General features: G+C 40.3%; 1 protein-coding gene across 1 annotated transcript in view; it reads right to left on the reverse strand.

Annotated features, from left to right (window-relative positions):
- Positions 1-20,037, reverse strand: part of tweek (transmembrane protein KIAA1109 homolog tweek) — an 839,779-nt gene that overhangs the window by 50,599 nt on the left and 769,143 nt on the right. The window contains 1 exon segment of the mRNA XM_080283669.1: positions 18,150-18,332. Within this exon segment, the coding sequence (XP_080139795.1) occupies positions 18,150-18,332 (183 nt within the window).

The following is a 20,037-nucleotide window of genomic DNA, read 5'->3' on the forward strand; positions in this document are numbered from 1 at the left end:
TCCGTGTTCCAGATACTGTATTATCCATGTCTGCCTCAAAGATTGCCACCATATTTGGCCAAAAGAAATGGACAGCTGTCCAGCAAAGCTGTCCAGGTTTGAAGGCTCTAGGTAAAATAGCCTATGAAATACTGACATTTAAAATAAGTATGATTAATAAGGTGGTAGGTAGTGGCGACCATCATCCACTCACTTGATGTAGTGCTGCCTATTTCTTCCTTAGCCTTTATCATTCCTTTTCTGTGTCGACCTCCTCTCTTTATATTTCTCCCATCTTTCCTGTCACTTCTTATCGCTTTTCTTTCCTTTACAGGTGGCTTTACACTGAGTGACAAGCCAAATGGTTTCCTGTAAGCCAAGAAACCATTTACAATGCTGGGTGGTAACCAAACCATACATGCTCCCTACGTGTCAACAAGTGGGTTGGTGGAGGGTTAGTGCCCCTCCTCATAAAACATATAACTCAAGGTCAAATGGCCACCCCTTACAGGATTATGGCGTCTGGCGATAGTTAGATAGATGAATCATAATTATATTGACAAGAATAATAAACCTTCTCACAGAGATGCTGCAAGTTGTAATAATAAAGATAACCCTATCATTTACAAAAGCTCCAACATGCTTCCATGCATTGGCCTTGGTCATCTTGCAACAGCTCTCCATGCTGCTCAATCTCCGCATGGAGAGCTGCCATTAGGTGACTAAGGCCATTTTGGGGGAGGCAGTGGCTGAATCAGTAGAGAGGCAGCCTGCAGTCCTAATGGACCCAGGATTGAATTCCAGCTGGGACGGGGAACAGTTTATGGATTTGAATATCCTAAAAAGCAGACTTTCCTGATCTACCAGATGACCCGCCGACATGTCATAAAAATACCACCGCTAATACCAGTACACCAATCCTGTATGAGAGAACCCTAGAATGTATTCAATGTGGCTGGTGGATGTTAGCGTCAAACTGGTGACATGTGGAGGTGTAGGAGGACTACTGGGCCTTGGGATAGGACACTGCCCCCAAGAAATAGGCCCTGAAGCCTTTGCCCAGAGTCAGAAAAAAAAAAAAATGAATGTTGAAGCTTTTATAATAATAATAAAAATACCGTAATAATAATAATAATAATAATAATACAGTACCCTCACGTCCAACACGGTAATATTGCCATGCATGGGTCCCGTGTTGGACCAAAAACGTGTTGGACAAACAAGAGCTTATGGGGAAAAATGAATTATGTCAGCAACACTAGGAAAAGTCACCCTAAATACCTACCATATACCTATATATATATTGGTACTACTGTAATTATAATAAATGATACTGTACTATGAATGATAACTAACCTTTTAGGATAATGTTGGTGGGCTTGCTGGGAATGGAAGGTGATATCCGAGACTAGGTAGTCCTACTGGGTCCCTGGAGGATGGCTGCTGGTGTCACTAGCGGGTAATGGTTGCTGCTCCTCCTCAACCTCCCTCATAAATCCTTTGAAATTCCTCTCCCCTTTCTTCTGCCTCTTGAAGAATTCTAGCTTGGTGGCCTGAGGGAGGTGCTGCCGCTTCTAGGGGTTCTCAGAAGGCTTCCTAAGCATCATGAGCAGGGTAAAATGCAGTAGCAAGGGCAGAAAATGCAGTGAGAGAAAAGCACCGTCCAATGCGAATTATGCAACTGAGTGGCGCTGTGGCAGGAGAAATTTAAACAAAACATCACGTGAGAGCAAAAGCGTTTTTCACTGGGCGACATCACGATCTCGTCACGATAGCGGCTGGGGGAGGCTACTTGATCGGAAGTTTTAATTGGCTGTCAGCGTCACGGAAACGTCCAGTATGACCGTGTTGGACCAGGGGTGCTACAGGTGAACTCTGCGGATTTCGCCCACTTCTCGGAGCTCCGTCAGTGTTATGCTTATGCACCCGTTTTACAGTACTTAAACCATATTAAATCGTACTAATTTTTTGCTCTCCGTGCTGGAAGCGAATCGTGCTGGACAAACGCGTGTTGGATGCGAGGGTACTGTAATAATACAGTAATAATAATAATAATAATAATAAATAAAAATAAAAATAATAATAATAACAATAATAATAATAATAATAATAATAATAGTAATAATAATAATAATAATAATAATAATAATAATAATAACAATCACATCATCATCATCATCATCATCATCATCATCATCATCCAGACCTCCTTTTCCACCCAAGGACAGGGTGATGAGCAGCAATGTCTATACAGCCTAAGATTGTCCAATCCAATGGGCCATGCTTTTATTCACTCACAATTCAAGCCCTCAGAATCCTGACTCTATCTGATATGCCAAAAACATTTACCACATTCTGTAGCTTCACATAAACGTACCTAGTAAAGTCAATCCAGACACTGTCATGTCAAAAATAGGTGCCAAATCCCTGATCATGCACATCTTCTCACAGCATTCGTCCAGCCAGCTTGATCTCTTGTCAGTCCCCTAGCCTCAACGACTTCCACACCTCACTTTCTCACAAACTCATCCACCATATCCCTCCACCTTCTCCTTGACCTACCTTGCCTCCTCCTTCCTTCAAATTCGCTAAGATATACCTTTTTCACCATTCTATTGTTATCCATGACCATATCATCTCAGTACACTCTCTTTGATTCTGGTGTACACAAACTTCCTCACTCCACATGTTTCACTACTCACATTATTTCATATTCTATCCACTCTCTGTACTCAACATACATTCCTCAGCAGTCCCATCTCCATTGCTCTTACTCTTGACTTTTCATTTTCATTCCACACCATAGTCTCACATCCATATGTTAAAGTTAGCACTAACAGTCCTTTATGTAAGCACCGTGCAGCTGCAACACTCAAGCCTCTGTATCTTATCCAGGCCTTCATAGCACCAACTGCTTTCCCTCCTTGTGTCACTCTACTTTCCACTTCTTTTGTACATTTTCCTCTTTTTCCTATCACTGCATCCAGGTATTTGAACTCTTTCACCAATTGGATGAGTGTGTGTGGAAGAGAGGTTTGGAAGTCGGTGACTGAGTTGGCTGGATGAATGTTGTGAGGAGAAGCACATGAACAGGGATTTGGCACCCCTTATAACATGACAGTGTCCAGATTCACTCTATCGGATATGTTTATGTGAAGCTACCGAATTTGGTGAATGTTTTTGGCACATCAGATAGAGCTACAATTCCAGGGGATTCAATGATGAGTGAATGGAAATGAGGCCCGTTGGATTGGGCAACTTTGGGCTGTCTGGAAGTTGCTACTCCTCACCCTGCCCTAGGGTGGGAAAGGAGGTCTGGATGATGATGATCATGAATTCACCATCATAATCACCACTACCATCACCCAAATCCAAATCCATATTGTCCCATATAAACAGGAGTGTAGGAACCTGGGGTTGGGCAACTCAGTCCCAACATTTAATGCAAGGTAGTAATAATAATAATAATAATAAGAATAAGAATACTAACAATAGTAATAATAATAATAATCTATCTATCTATCTATTGCCAGACGCCTCAATCCCGTTTGGGGTGGCCACAAACAAATCGCCTCCAAGTCGCCCTGTCCCCCGCCATTTCACTGCCCTGCTCCCAACTCACACCTCCCTCTCTCATATACCTCTCCACCCCATCCCTCCATCTCATCCTCAGCCTCCCCCTCCCTCTTTCCCCCTCCACCTCACTCATATACACTCTCTTCGTCAGTCTTTCACCCTCCATCCTCTCCACATGGCCAAACCACCTCAATGTATTCCTCATAACGCTTCCTATCACATCCACATCCACACCACAACGTTCCTTTATATCCTCATTCGTCAGCCTGTCTCTCCAAGTGACTCCACAGGCTCCTCTTAAATAACTCATTTCCACTGCTCTCACTCTTGACTTGTGTCCTTCCAACAATGTCCAAGCTTCACTTCCGTACGTTAGAGTTGGTATCACAATACTGTCATGTAGTAACTTTTTCACTTCCATGCTCACTTCCCTGTTTCTTATCACTGCTTTCAAGGAACCAGCAACCTTTCTTCCTGCTGTAATAATAATAATAATAATAATAATAATAATAATCCACCCATCCATCCATCATCCAATCCTATGTTGCCCCATAGGGAGCGTAGGAGCCTGGGGCTAAGCAGATCGGTCCTGACATTTAAGATGAGAGTGACCAGCCCCACTCATCCCTAAGTGGCATTACGTGTGCAATAAACCCCAACCACCCCTTTGAAATAAACCTTCATTGGTTCAGTCTGATTGGAGCATCTTAATTACCGTATTTCGTGGCATGTTAGACACTGTACTGTGAAAGACGCACCCTAATTCTGGAAAGGAAGTTCTGAGAAAAAAAGTATGTCTTGACCAAGACTACAAAAAGTTGCTTGATATGAGTATTTTTCACTAAAATATACACTCACCTTTCAGAATCTCTATTCAGTACTGTATATCTGTCTTTAGTTTCTTTATTTTTATGTAAAAGAAGGGTACAAGACAAGAAAACAAACAACCCCTTTCTTACATAATGTTACTGCATTCCATGACACTATCATAACACTACCAGTTTGTTTATGAAATACGAAGTCCGAAGTGTCCGATTCGTTTTGTACATTAATTTGAGATGTCATGTTCATCTCTATTAAAGTACACTACATATGTATCTGTATATAGAGATAAGTATTATTTTTCGTGAATTGAACTTAAAAAACAAAACTCAATAAAACTGGCTCTTTCATTCATTTAAGAAAATACAAAGGCCATTACCGTAAGTGAAGGAACACACTATATCTCCAAAACAATGCCAGCATGTCTTCAAATGCCTGCATGTACCGAATTTTAGAATCAGACAACACAACCAAGTTTTCAAAAATCAATTACAAGGAACGTTTACACCATTTTATGTACTCTGAAAGTACCAGAACCCATCCTAACACGAGGTAATCGAATTTCCATATCGCTTGGCGCTAAACTGCTAAATTGCTAAACAGCTAATAATGCTGAAATTTCGGGAAGTATTATTTAATGTTGCAACAGTTTTTCCCATTTTTCACTAACAGTAATATATGACTGCTTCCTTCTATGATGCTCTTGTATCACATGAAAGAAAGTATCAGTAAGAGCTGCCAGCCTAACAAGGGTTTTTGAATTTCCATATGAGACAGACGTCTGTTACAAAGACTCAATGAAAGTCATGCTAGCCAACATCTCCAGTATGATTCCCTTGCTAGTTAGAGATTGGATAGCAAGTGAAGTGATCATTACTGCCTTTCTGAATGTTAGCAAGGGGTTCAGAAGTTATCATGTTCTGAGAGTTGAGGGAACGCTAGGTGCTAAACTGCTAAATTGCTAAACTGCTAAACTGCTAAAAAGCAGCAACTGACAGTACTGTTTAATGTTGCAATTGTTTTTCCCGTTTTTCATTAACGGTAATGTAAAACTGTTTCCTTCTATTACATTCTTGTCTCAAATGAAACAAAATATCAGTAAGAGTAGAGCCAGCCAAACAAGGGTTATTAAACTTCCATATGAGACAGACGTCTATTACAATGACTCAAATGTCATGCTAGCCATCATCTCCAGCATGATTCCCTTACTAGTTACTGAGTGGATGGCAAGCAAAGTCATCATGACTGCATTTCAGAAGGTTAGCAGGGAGTTCACCAGTGGTCATGTTAGCCTGCTAAAGTAGGGTGTATGCTAGATGATAAATTGCTAAACTGCTATTACGCTAAACCCCCAGACCATCATGTGGCCAGTTGCAAACGAACCCTAGATTTTTTTCTTAAGCCTGGGTGTTTCTAATTGTAAAATCTGAATATATACACAAGTAATTTTTACAATAAATCAAAGGTGTTTATACTCTAAAAAATACTTAACTGCCAAACAGTGACATGAACTTCTGTACAAGTGATTCTTCTAAATGGAGCCAAGGTAGACTCGCCTCCAATGCAAGGGGATATCTGAAGGTGATTTTGAAACAAAAAAGTGCGTCTTCCACCCCACAAAATACGGTACACACTAATCCGCCAGGCGCCATAATTTGGTAATATGGTTACCAGCCAGCATGGTAAATGGTTTCTTGGTGTACAGGAAACCATTTGGCTTGTCACACAGTGTAGAGTCAGTCACCCACAGGTAGAAGGAAGAGGAAAGAATGAAGGAAAGACAGAAGAGGGAGTGTAAAGTCACCTGTAGACAGAAGGACGAGGAAAGAATGAAGGAAAGAAAGACAGAAGATGATGGAAGAAAAGAAGGATGGAGGAGTGGAAAGGGTAGACACCTCAGAGCAGCACTACATCAAGTGAGTGAATGGTGAGCACCCCCACCTACCATGTAATAATAATAATAATAATAATAATAATAGTAACAATAATAATAATAATAACAATAATAATAAATCATAAAATAATAATAACAAAAATAATAATAATAATAATAATAATAATAATAATCCATCCATCCATCATCCAATCCAACACTGCCCCATGAGGAGTGTAGGAGCCTAGGGCTAGGCAGTTGGTCCCGACATTTAAGATGAGAGTGACCAGCCTCACTCATCCCTCAGTGGCATTACATGAGCAATCAACCCCAACCACTCCTTGGATATAAACCTTCATCAGCTCAATCCAACTGGAGTGTAATAATTACCCACTTAACCACCAGGCACCAAAATTTGGTTATACGGTTACCACCCAGCGTAGTAAATGGTTTCCTGGTGTACAGGAAACCAATTGGCTTGTCACCCAGTGTGGAGTCACCCACAAGCAGAAGGAAGAGGCAGGAATGAAGGAAAGAAAGACAGAAGAGGAAATGTAAAGTCACCAGTAGGCAGAAGGACATGAAAAGAATAAAGGAAAGAAAGACAGAAGAGGATGGAAGGAAAGAAGGATGGAGGAGAGAAAAGGGCAGACACCCAACAGCAGCACTACCTCAAGTGAGTGGATGGTGAGCGCCCCCACCTACCAATCCTGTACAGGGAGGCTACAAACAAATCGCCTCCATGTCCCCCTTTCCAATGACAGTTCACTGCTTTGCTCCCAGCTCACATCCCCCTCTCTCATATACCTCTCCACTCCATCCCTCAATCTCATCCTCGTCCTCCTCCTCCCTCTCCCCCCTCCACCTCATTTGCATACTCTCCTTTTTTTTTTTTTTTAATGCGAGGAAGAAGGAACCAAAGGCCATAAGCCCGCAGTAACAGTTCCCTCCAAGAGAAAAACAAAATACAATAGAGATCCAAATTCAAGATCCGATCATTTTGAGATGCCTGGACACACTGCATTTGAAAGACTGGAGATCATAGGCAGCAGGAAATACAGACAGAGGGAGACAGTTCCAGAGTTGACCTGTTGCATAAATGAAAGACTGGGAGTAACGGTTAACTCTTGCATTAGAGAGTTGGACAAAAAAAGGGATGAGAGTTTGCTGCCAGACCGGTGCTACGCGCCCGTTGTAGAGGTGGAGGAATGCAAGCAGACAGTTCAGAGGAGCAATAACCATTAAAGTAGCGATAGAAAAGAGATAAAGATGCAATAGTGCGGCAAAAAGACAGAGGTTGAAGGGAGTCAGTAAGAGGAGGAGAGTTAATGAGACGAAAAGCCTTTGACTCCACCCAATTGAGAAGAGCTGTATATGGGGAGCCCCCCCACACATGAGAGTTGTACTCCACACAGGGGCAGATAAAACCCCTGTATAGAGTCAACAATCGTGCAGGGGTAAAGAAAGAGTGGAGTCGGCTTAGCACACCCAATCTCTTGGAAGCAGATTTTACAAGAGATGTAATATGATCTTTCCAAGATAAGTTCTGAGTAAATGAAACCCCAAGCAAGTTTAAGGATGATGCAGGACTAAGCTGAATATTATTAAACATTAGTGGGTATACCTGTGGAAGATTTTGTCGGGTTGATAGGTGTAAGAGCTGAGTCTTAGATGCATTAAAAACAACCAGATTATTTTTACCCCAGTCAGAGATACGAGCCAAGTCAGACATTAGGTATGCCATAGCCTCATCCCTTGTTTGTTGAAGTAACTGTTGAGATGGGCGTTGCGGGAACCGAATGGAAAGGTGAAGGGTGGAGTCATCAGCGTATGAGTGGATAGGGTTAGATGTACAGCTTAGAAGATCATTGATGAATAAAAGGAAGAGAGTTGGTGATAGGACAGAGCCCTGAGGAACACCACTGTTGATAGATCTAGGAGAAGAACGATGGCCGTCTACAACAGCGGCTATAGAACGACCAGAAAGGATGCTAGCGATGAAGGCACAGATAGAAGGATAGAAACCGTAGGAGGGCAGTTTGGAAATTAAAGATTTATGCCAGACTCAATCGAAAGCCTTTGAGATGTCAAGTGCAATGCCAAAGCTTTCGCCAAAGTCCCGAAAGGAGAATGACCAGGAGTCTGAAAGGTAGGTGAGAAGATCACCAGTGGAGCGTCCCTGACGGAACCCGTACTGACGATCAGAAAGAACGTTGTGATAGGAAAGATGCCTTAAAATTTTTCTATTGAAAACTGACTCAAAAACTTTTGAAATACAGGACGTTAAAGCAATTGGACGATAGTTGGAGGGTTGGGAGTGGTCACCCTTCTTTGGGACTGGCTGAATGAGAGCAGACTTCCAGCAAGAAGGAAAGGTACAAGTTGACAGACAAAGGTGGAAGAGTTTGCCTAGGCATGGTGTAAGCACAGAAGCACAGTTCTTGAGAACAACAGGACGGACCCCATCAGGCCCATATGCCATGTTAGTACTGAGGCCAGTGATGGCAGAAAATACATCAGCTGAAGAAATTTTAATGTCTCTCGTTCTCCATCCTCTCCACATGGCCAAACCACCTCAATGTATTACTCCCAATGCTCTCTATCACATCCACATCCATACCACAGCATTCCTTTACTTCCTCATTCGTCAGTCTGTCTTTCCAATTAACTCCACATGTTCATCTCAAATAGCTCACTTCAACTGCTCTCATTCTTGACTTGTGCCCTTCCAACAAGGTCCAAACTTCACTTCCATACGTTAGAGTTGGTATCACAACACTGTCATGCAGTGACTCTTTTACTTCCATGCTCTTTTACTTCCATGCTCACTTCCTTGTTCCTTAACACCGCTTTCAAAGAACCAGCAACCTTTCTTCCATGTTGTACCCTTTCAAACACTTCACCCTCTAAACTTTCATCCTTACACATCACACTACCCATGTACTTTTAGCACATATTTTCAATATCCTCCTCATCCAGCCTCACTGTACATTCGGTGACTTCATTTCTCTCAAAGATCATACCTTTACTCTTCCCTACATTCACCTTTACATTCCATTTCTTACACACACTCCCAAACTCATTTACCGGGCCCTGCAGTTCCCCTTCGTCTTCACTTAACAATACAGTATCATTTGCAGACAACAGTAAGGGAGTTTCCAACCACTGCCCTCTCTTATTAGGGTCACTCCAACATCCACTACCCTACCTTGTATCTCTTTTATAACTCCATCCATGTACAGATTTAACAACCATGGGGACATGACATCCATGTTTCAATCCAACACAGAGAGAAAAATTCACGCAATTCACCCATATGCACTGCAGCCTTAGCACCCCCGTACATATTCTTCACAGCATTCAACAACTTCCCTTTACTCCATATATCCTTAAACTTTCTACATTCCTTGTCTATCCACTCTGTCATATGCTTTCTTCAAATCCATGAAGGCCACAAACAACTTCTTCAATACAACTTCTTTATACAATAATAATAACAATTATAATAAAAACTATTTCTTTGTCACCTTTAAATACAACAATGATAACAAACTGCTATTCCAATCCAAAGAGGAGAATAAGTTAACATCCATTAAATAATAACAACCTGGTCTACCTATCTATTTTCACATTTTTGTTAATCTTGGAGAGGGTGGCCCAAAATAACTCATCTCCATGCCAGTCTCTCCTCTGCCAAACAGTAGTCCCCTCTCCAACTAATATCATCCTTATTCATACAGTAAACTCTCAATTATCTGGCATAATTCAGCTAAGCCCTATGCTGCATACTCTAATGTGCAACACCGGATAATGCACAGTACCCCCCCCATCGGCTCAATATTCAGCATTGAGCTGGATACTGTAGTACTATCAGTCTCAACTCTCTATCCTAAAAGCTTTCCCACGAATAAAAGACAAAAATTAAGCATGACATACAATAAAGTAATGACAATACAGTAATACAGCAATATAAAGCCGGTCGGCTACCATTTACATGCAGGATGAGATGCATCAATGCCAGATATTGCATAGAGCTGCCATTTACATACCGTTTTGGCACAGGATATTGCATATTTCTGCTGGATATTGCTTTAACCCCTGCATGCCAGGAAGCAGCATATGCTGTGGCAAAATGGGTGGCCATGGATCACCGGGTAACAGGAGGTGTCGCAAGTGCATTCTTGGCATCATTTGAACTGGCTGCTATTTGGTCTTGTCACCAACGAGTTGTGAAAGAGTCCTGCCACCATACATGAGTGTGGGTCAGTCTGTCCTGCGTCTCTGCCAGGTGTAGAACGATGTGTTCAGGTATCCCCTCATCCCCACCACCTCTGGCCACTTGCATCATCCACCCCTGCCAAGCCTCTTTCCAAGGATACTAGGAAAAGGCTCAGTGATAGTGCCACAGGGCGTACCTTGGATGCAACTGTGTCTAGTTTGCTCAGCAGTGGAGAAGTTATCATGTTGAGAGCGAAGCCAAAGTTGGGGCTGCACTCACATGTACGAATACATCCTGCCTTGCATGCCAAAAGTTACTTATCTTCATCACGTCATTACTCATCGATGAAATAACCTACAGACCTGGGGATGCTTTTATTCACAAGAAGAAGAGTTGGTGAGTACAGTAATATGGTTTTTAATTTGTTTCCCTAACTGATATACTTTCCGAGATATTAAGGTTTGAAATCAGGCTGTTTGGGGAAAAACGTCCATAGTGAAAGTGCGCCCACTTCAAAATAATGCCGGTGCATAGGGGTTAATAGAGCCAAGCTAGAAGTGCCGGATACTGCGTTTGGTCAGATATTGCGATGATGGATAATTGAGAGTTTACTGTATACCTCTTCACCTCATCCCTTTATGCCTCCTCCATCTCATTCACGTACACCCTCCCAGCTGGTAATAGATAATCCATATTATTCTCTTTGAGGTGCTGGTGGCCTGAGGTTACATTACTCTTGTAGAGCCATGCGCCGCTTTGCGTCCATGATACGTTTCTGAAAAATTGGACATTGAGTGATCTGGATGTTAAGCGACCACCACAACTTATTGCACTGTATACTGTAGCTATATTGTCCTACTGTATATATATATATAGGTACAGTATATGATATATACTGTGCTGTACATTACTTTTGAAGTACAGTACGGTATAAAAAACCTAAATTAAATAATAATACATAGCCTACAGTATATGCAACTGGACGTGGCTGCCTGTGGCTGGTGTTGATGACACTGTTATACTGTAGAGTGAACTTTTTATTGCTTGTTAGTAAACTTTTAATGCTTTTTGGTATATTTTTTACTGCTTTTATGTAAATTGGGAAAAAAGAAAAATATTAAGACATATGAACAGCTTTACAGTGTAGAGTCATACCTTGATATATGACACACCTAGATGCAATACCCAGGTTTAACGATGGGGGTAGAAACATCACCATACGTCGCCTAATGATGACCAAACATCAGTTTAATGATGGGTTTTGATTTTTTTAACCAATTTTGATGATATTTTGGACTAAAATTTTGTATTCAGGTTGACTTATAAAGTTTTTAGACTTAGATTAATGTGTTTTAGCCATAGGTGGGGTGAACATCATCATTTAGGGGTACAGTTTACTAAGTCTGATTTTTTCCAGACTCATATTTGAATATTTTCAGATTTTATTTGTTGGTTTTAAAGTTATTAACAGGTGTTAGGCTTTGCTTAGCTTCTTTTACAGCTGTTAGGCCATTTAGATTGGCTTTAAACTTGTTTTGGGGCTCATTTGGGAGGGTTTTGAACTTGGCTGGGGGAAAACCCAAAGATGAAAAATGTATTCCATTACTTTACATGTTAAAACTACCCCAATACACGATACCCCTGCACAATTGTTGACTCTATACAGGAATTTTATCCGCCCCTGCATGGAGTACAACTCTCATGTGTGGGGAGGCTCCCCACATACAGCTCTTCTCAATATGGTGGAGTCAAAGGCTTTTCATCTCACTAACTCTCCCCCTCTTACTGACTCCTTTCAACCACTGTCTCTTTGCCGCACTGTTGCATCTTTTTCTCTTTTCTATTGCTACTTCAATGGTCACTGTTCCTCTGAACTGTCTGCATGCATTCCTCCACCTCTATGACGGGCGCGTAGCACCCGTCTAGCAGCAAACTCTCACCCCTTTTCTGTCAAACTCTCTAATGCAAGAGTTAACTGTTACTCCCAGTCCTTCATTTATGCAACAGGTCAACTCTGGAACTGTCTCCCTCTGTCTGTATTTCCTGCTTCCTATGATCTCCAGTCTTTCAAACGCAGTGTGTCCAGGCATCTCAAAATGAATGGATCTTGAATTTGGCTCTCTCTTGTATTTTGTTTTTCTCTTGGAAGGAATGGTTTTGTGGGCTCATTGCTTTTGGTTCCTTCTTCTTCACATATATAAAAAAAAAAAAAAAAAAAAAAAAAATGGGTTTTTACCTAACCAACTGCATTGTTTAACAGGGGTATACCTGTATCTGTATAGGTTATATGCACATATTGTACGGCTGGCAGCGTAATCACTTCGTTTTGCGATGCTGGCCAACCATCACACAGCAACACTACTTTGCACCTGCATACACTCACTACATCCCATTCCTTGGATTTTTTTTTTTTTTTTTATATTCTTATGGGTCCCCTGACATTAAAGCAAACGGACATTGTGTGCTAGGACGTTAAGTGGTGCATGACTGTACTGAACATACAAAGGCAGATGATTAACACCCTTGGTTGCACTACATAATTATAATCCTGTACTCACCTCTCAGGAATTTTGAGGTGTTGGAGACTGTGACTGGGTTACTACTGCCAAGTGCATTCAAGGGTGAATGACCAGCCAACTCCCACTGGTGGCATTACATAATACAAAACCTCAGTCACCTCTCGGGGATCTAATTTATACAAACCTGTCACTCCAACTGAGGCATTCTAATCACAAAAGCATCAAACATATAACACACCATAACACTGCAACAATATTCACCTTCACTGTATTAATAATTATCCCAGTGCATTATATTTCTATTTATTTCCAATGCTAGAGAGAGATAAGATGCTGAAGAGGTATGCCTTCATGCAGTGGCACCAATATAACTGGGCAGGTTTATACAAACGTTCCTAGATTTCCCGTACCCCAACAGAAGGATGGTGGACCACAGGAGAAGGATAACTTCAGCCTATGGTCCACCAAGTTCACATCCAGATGAGCATCAGCACCCCCAATCCCCAACACACACACACACACACACACACAGAGGGATTCAAGCTAGGTGGACGTGTGACACTGGCGCTCCGCACCAAATCATCACGGCCAGTGGCATTACCTAAATAGTATCTTGTATGAGTCAAGCTCAGTACAGGATAGACTAAATGATTGTTCAGTATAAAAAGGAAAAAAAAAATAAGTTTCAACAAGACTTGTAAAAACAGGAAATAGAACCAAGACGAAAGAATACGCTGAGTCACCTCTGAGGTTTGTTTACAACAAGACGGAGATTGTAAGTATATGCTTTGCACTTTAAGTATTGCAAAATGGATACATACTTCAGTAAAACAAATTTGGAAAAGAAAAGGGATAAAGGTAAAAAGCAAAATGATGATTTCTACCAAGAACTGGTTGAAGTAGAGACCCACAATAGACTGGTTGAACGTGTAAACAAACTAGAAATGGCTTTCAAAAATGAAATTGATGAAATAAAGAAGCAAATGCACTTGCAAAAGGAAGAAATAGAAAAACTAGGAAGGGAGGCCAATAAGAAAGACACAACCATCAGTGAACTAACCGTGGAATTGAGTACACTTAGGAAGAAAATTAGTGAAATGGCAAGTACAGTAGTCAATCATGAGAGTGTTATGGAAGAGTTCAAAAATGACACAGAGACAATTAGGCAAGTTAGCAGTCTTATTGACCAGACCAGTGATACTGAGGAGAAGATAACACAGGTGAATGAAGCTGTGCAAAGCTACAAAAATGATGTAGAAACCACGAATGCAGAAATGGTGAAAGTAAAGAAAGACTTAGAAACAAGGGTGGAGGAAAAAAGCATTAAAAAGGAGGTGAAAAGAATAATCCAAAACAATCCAAAGTTAGTCAGAGATTCAGTAGAGATAAACAAATCAATAGTAATCACTGGTATAGAAGAGGATGAAGTTAAAAACAAGATCACAAGAGACAAAAAGGAGATGGCAAATGTAATGAGCTTACTGAAAGAAGTATCAGAGGAAATCTGTAGTAAAGACATAGAGGAACACAAAAGGTTAGGGAAATATGAGAAAAGCAAGACAAGACCTCTAAAGGAGACTTTCCAGAGTGTAAACACTGTGGAAGAGATACTAAAAAATGCAAAGAATCTTAAGGAAAAAGAAGAGTTCAAAAATGTATGGATAAAAAGATGCCTAACACAAGAGGAAATGGAATTACTGAAAGAGAAAAGGGAGGAAGCAAAAACAAAAAATGAGGGAAGATCAGAAGAGGAGAAGAAGAAATTTTTTTACAAAGTAATAGGATTGCAGGTACGAAAGTGGTACACAAACAGGATGGAAGAAAAAGGAGGAAGGTAGTAAAACCATGTCAGGACAAGTATATAAACAATATGATAAAGTTGATATACTCAAATGTGGATGGAATGGTATCTAAATTACTAGAAATGAATGATTATGTCAGAGAAAATGAACCACAAATAATATGCCTAACTGAAACAAAATTAATACCAAGGATATCAAATGACATACTAAACTTAGAGGAATACAATATATGGAGAAGAGACAGATATTTAAAAAAAGGAGGAGGAATTATAATATTAACTAAGAAAAATCTAAAAGTCAAGGAAATAAAACTAGATATACCATCACAAGTAGAACTGATTGCAGTAGAGATCGACACATCTGAAGGTAAAGTAATTGTAGCCAATTTGTACATGCCACCCAGATCAAACACATGGGAAAGAGACGAAAATGAGGACCTGGCAGAGAGTACAATTCAGAGTGTAAGATCATTGCTACATAAAATGGAAGAGAAATCGGAAAGAATTATACTAACTGGGGACTTCAATACAAATATAAATTGGAATACTCTAGATATAAATAGCCAAGAAAGCTGTTGGGACCAAAAGCTCCTGGATCTCGTACAAGAGTTTTTCTTAACGCAACATATGAGGAAAACCACCAGAAAAAGAGGACTTGATGTACCTTCAGTGCTAGATCTAATATTTACAAGGCAAGAAAATGATATTGACAGTTTAATATATCACCCTCCACTCGGCAAAAGCGATCATGCAGTACTAAACTATAACTTCAGGATAGCATATGACATAGTAAACAGCAATGATAGTTACAAAAAGAGCCTAAACTATAAAAAGGGAAATTATCAAGACCTAAAGAAGTATTTCTTAGAAGTTGATTGGGAAAATGAGCTTAGAGGACAAGATTTAAATGCTGTATATAAAAAATTTTGTGAAATTTATGAAATAGGAGTCCAGAAGTACATCCCACAGCACAAAGAAGCAGATAAGAAAATACAGAAATGGTTCAATACAGAATGTAAAAAATCTAAAGAAAGAAGAGATTTGTTGTGGAATAGATACAGAAGACACAATAGTGAAAGGGCGTACAATTATTACAAACAGGCAAGAAACGACTATACAAGAATAAGGAGGGAAGCCCAAAAACAGTTTGAGGAGGATATAATAAATAAAAGTAGTGATCAACCAAAGCTGTTTAACAGCTATATCAGAAGCAAAACTAAAGTAAAAGATAAAATACAATCCATCACGGACGAGGGAATCACTTATACACAAGAGAAAGATATTTGTGAAGCACTAAATAAGAATTTCCAATTAGTTTTTACAGAAGAAAAAAATTTTGAGAGGGACTATGTGGAACACGCATGTCCACACATACTACCAGATATACAAATTGCAGAAAAAGTAATACAGGAGGAGTTAAGCAGATTAGACAGAGGAAAAGCAAGTGGTCCTGATGAAATTTCATGTTGGGTATTACGAGAATGTGCAAAGGAGTTATGTAAACCATTATTTTTAATTTTCAAGAAATCCTTGAGTCAAGGTAAACTACCACATATTTGGAAAAAAGCAAATATTGTCCCCTTATTCAAGAAAGGAAATAGACAAAATCCACTCAACTACCGACCAGTATCACTGACCAGTGTTGTAAGCAAGGTATTAGAAAAACTTATAAGAAAAGCTTGGGTAAATCATCTAGAAGAACACAGTATGATAACAGAAAGACAGTTTGGTTTCAGAAAAGGAAAATCATGTGTTACTAATCTCTTGAGCTACTATGACAGAGTAACAAACACAATACAGGAAAGGGAAGGATGGGTGGACAGTATCTATTTAGATTTCAAGAAAGCTTTTGACACAGTACCACACAAAAAACTTTTATGGAAACTGTACCATCAAGGAGGAATTCGAGGCAAACTGTTTTGTTGGATGCAAGACTTTCTCATAAAAAGAGAAATGAGGACAGTACTAAGAGGAAACTACTCATCATGGAAAGAAGTGACTAGTGGAGTACCACAGGGTTCAGTGCTGACACCAATCATGTTTTTAGTGTATATAAATGATATAAACAGTAACACTGGAAATGAGAGCTATCTGAATATGTTTGCAGATGATGCAAAAATACAAAGGAGAATTACTAACACAGACTCTAGTAAAGAGCTACAAGAAGAATTAAATAAACTTCATGAATGGAGTAGTACATGGCAAATGGAATTCAATGTGGACAAGTGTCATGTAATCAAGTTTGGTAAAAGTGGAAAAAGACCTGATTGGGATTATAAGTTAGGAAACAAAACCCTATATACATCAGAAAGAGAGAAAGACCTAGGTGTGATTATCAATAACAGACTATCTCCGGCTGACCACATCAGCGAGAAGGTACGGAACATGTATACACTGCTGGCAAATATGAGAATAGCATTCACATACATAAATGAACACATGCTAAGAAGGATAATAACATCATTCATTAGACCAACCCTGGAATATGCATCAGTAGTCTGGAGTCCTCATCTCAAAAAGCATATAGACAAGATTGAAAAAGTTCAAAGGGCCGCTACAAGATGGATACCAAGCTTAAGGGACCTAAGCTACGAAGAAAGACTAAATAAACTGAATCTACCAACACTACAGGAGAGAAGGAAAAGAGGTGACATGATAATGCTATATAAATGCATATCAGGAAAGGAGAAAATAGACATAAATGATTACTTAACATATGGAGAAGCATCAGCAAGAGGACACTGCAAAAAAACTGCATAAGAAGAGAGGTGATAAAGACGTAAGGAAATTCAGTTTCCCAAACAGAGCAATTGATCAATGGAATGCACTACCGAATGAAATAGTGTGTGCCAAAACAATTCACAAATTTAAGGATATGTACGATAAATATGGTTTAAGACACGGGACAGTACGAGCTTGACTCATTCCTGTAAAGATACAATTAGGTAAGAACACACACACACACACCACACCACACCACACCACACCACCACATACAACACCACACACCACATATCACACCACACTACTCAACACCACACCACACCACACCACATCAGACACCACATACCACACCACACCACATTATAACACACCACACCACACCACATCATACACCACATACCACACCACACCACACCACACACACACACACACACACACACACATAAAAATAAAAATAAATAAATAAATAACATGTGCAATAACAAATGAGATGCCTGAGACTATGGTGAGCATTCCCCATCAGCATATGATGAAGATCCATGCTGTTGTCCACTCCAGAAACTAGGGCATTTGGTTAAATAAAAATAGACAGGAGAGTTGTAAAATCTCAAAGACCACATGGAATGCAACACTTACTGTCAAGCTCGGAGGTACAGAAGGCATAATGGAACCACTCCTGAATGGTGCGGAATTGTGGTGGGAACACCATGTTGCGAGTGATCCTACAGACAGTGGCCATGGACACATGTTGGGCGTGGGTGTGTTCCATCACTCCCAGACTGAAGGTCAGGTTCTGCACAATGTGGGTGTCTCGTGGAGCTGCAAATGCAGGGGGAGAGAAAGTTAACAATACAGTTGTTGTTATTTTTGTGGCCCCAGGATAATATGAACACTAACCCTCATGGACTGCAAGATTAAGGTCAGGCCGTGCACAATGTGGGTGTCTTGTGGAGTTGCCAATGTAAGGGGAGCCAAATTTATAAATACACTGTATTAACTGTGAGCCACCTCTTGACAATCTAAACTCTCTTGCTCTCTCTAACTGGTGGCAGATAGAGGGCAAGTTAGATATGCAGTAAGTTCTCATTATAAGTCACATCCTTTTTTAAAGTTGGTTATTACTATTAAGCCTTTAACTCCATCCTGGAAGGAACAGCCTATGAAGACAAACCGGAATATGTTGCACCTGCTTTGACCCGGGTGTCAGTCCTAATCAATGGCAGGATCTGCATCAGTAATATTTTTCCCCTTGGTCATATTTTCTCCAATGATCCTATTTTCCGAAACCATGGACCTATTTTTCCCTTGAACCTATTTTTCCCTTGAACCCATTTTTCTCATGAACCTATTTTTCCCATGGATCTTTCATTTACAAAGATCTATTTTCTACCTTGGGCCAAACATTCGCCATGGATCTATTTTGCCTCTTTTGGTCTTACGTGGAATGGGACAACTCAAATCTAGAGTTTACATATCTGAAAAGACGTCCGAGCACTAATACAGTCCATTTGCTTAATACGCGAGTTTCTATGATGTGAAATGCCTAGAGGGTGACAGGAGGGCGAAAAATTAAATAATTGGTAATGTGCCGGTTGGTTTAGAAAAAGCGAAATCGGAACAGCAAAGTGAGCCAAATCCGATGTCACACTGCAGAGTGCGACCTATCCTTGTACAGTGTGCGAGGAAGTGACCTGTATCAGTGTCACAAGCCACGACCATAGACTGAGAAGGTCTACCAATCCGAAACATGAGCAAAATCCTGGCAGCTTTTCACAAGTTTAAAGATCAAGTGACAATAAATGAAAATTGTAAAGTGAGAGCTCAGGAGGTTCTGAGTGCCACAGAAAACAGCCTCTGTTACTACCGAGACAGGCATGCCAAAGAAGTGAACCGAAGGCATCAGACTCTGATCACCACCTTCTTTACTCCACCACAAGAAGAAGATCCAGTGCCTTCAACATCAGTCAAGGATGACGACGATGTGCATCTGCTGTATCTGCCAATGACTTTGAAGGGTTCATGACTGATGTGGAGCATTTTAAAGGTGGTGGTGGTGTGATGGAGTCAGGCAGTGTGGAGGGTGCTAGGGCCAGGGCACTATAACTGCCTCACTCTGCCTCAGAACCTCATCTCTTCAAGTCAACTATGCCTTTCCTGCATAGATTTTAAGGTAAGGGGTTATTGTGTGGGTTATACTTACTGTGTACATGGTTTAATGTCCACTAATGCATAAGCAAAATGACACACTAGGGGCAAAGGGGTGACTTTTGAGGCAGCCACCCAACCAATTAGAATTCTCCCCGTAAGGTATGTTATTTGTAAAGTGTGAAATTTCAAGAGAGTGAGGTCTTCTATCGCCCAAATTCTCACATATTATGTGAATGGACTGAATTATCAAAGAAAAATCACAGATTTTAAGGTATGTAAGTGCTGTACGAAAAAATTAATACCCCTATCCTTAACAATGAATATACATTAATAATCTGAGGCAGTTTTCGAAGTGCTCATTCTCAACACTAAAGAG

Source organism: Coenobita brevimanus, chromosome 98 (genome assembly GCF_032717465.1).
Source record: "Coenobita brevimanus isolate Jiangsu-jjx chromosome 98, ASM3271746v2, whole genome shotgun sequence".
NCBI lineage: Eukaryota > Metazoa > Arthropoda > Malacostraca > Decapoda > Coenobitidae > Coenobita > Coenobita brevimanus.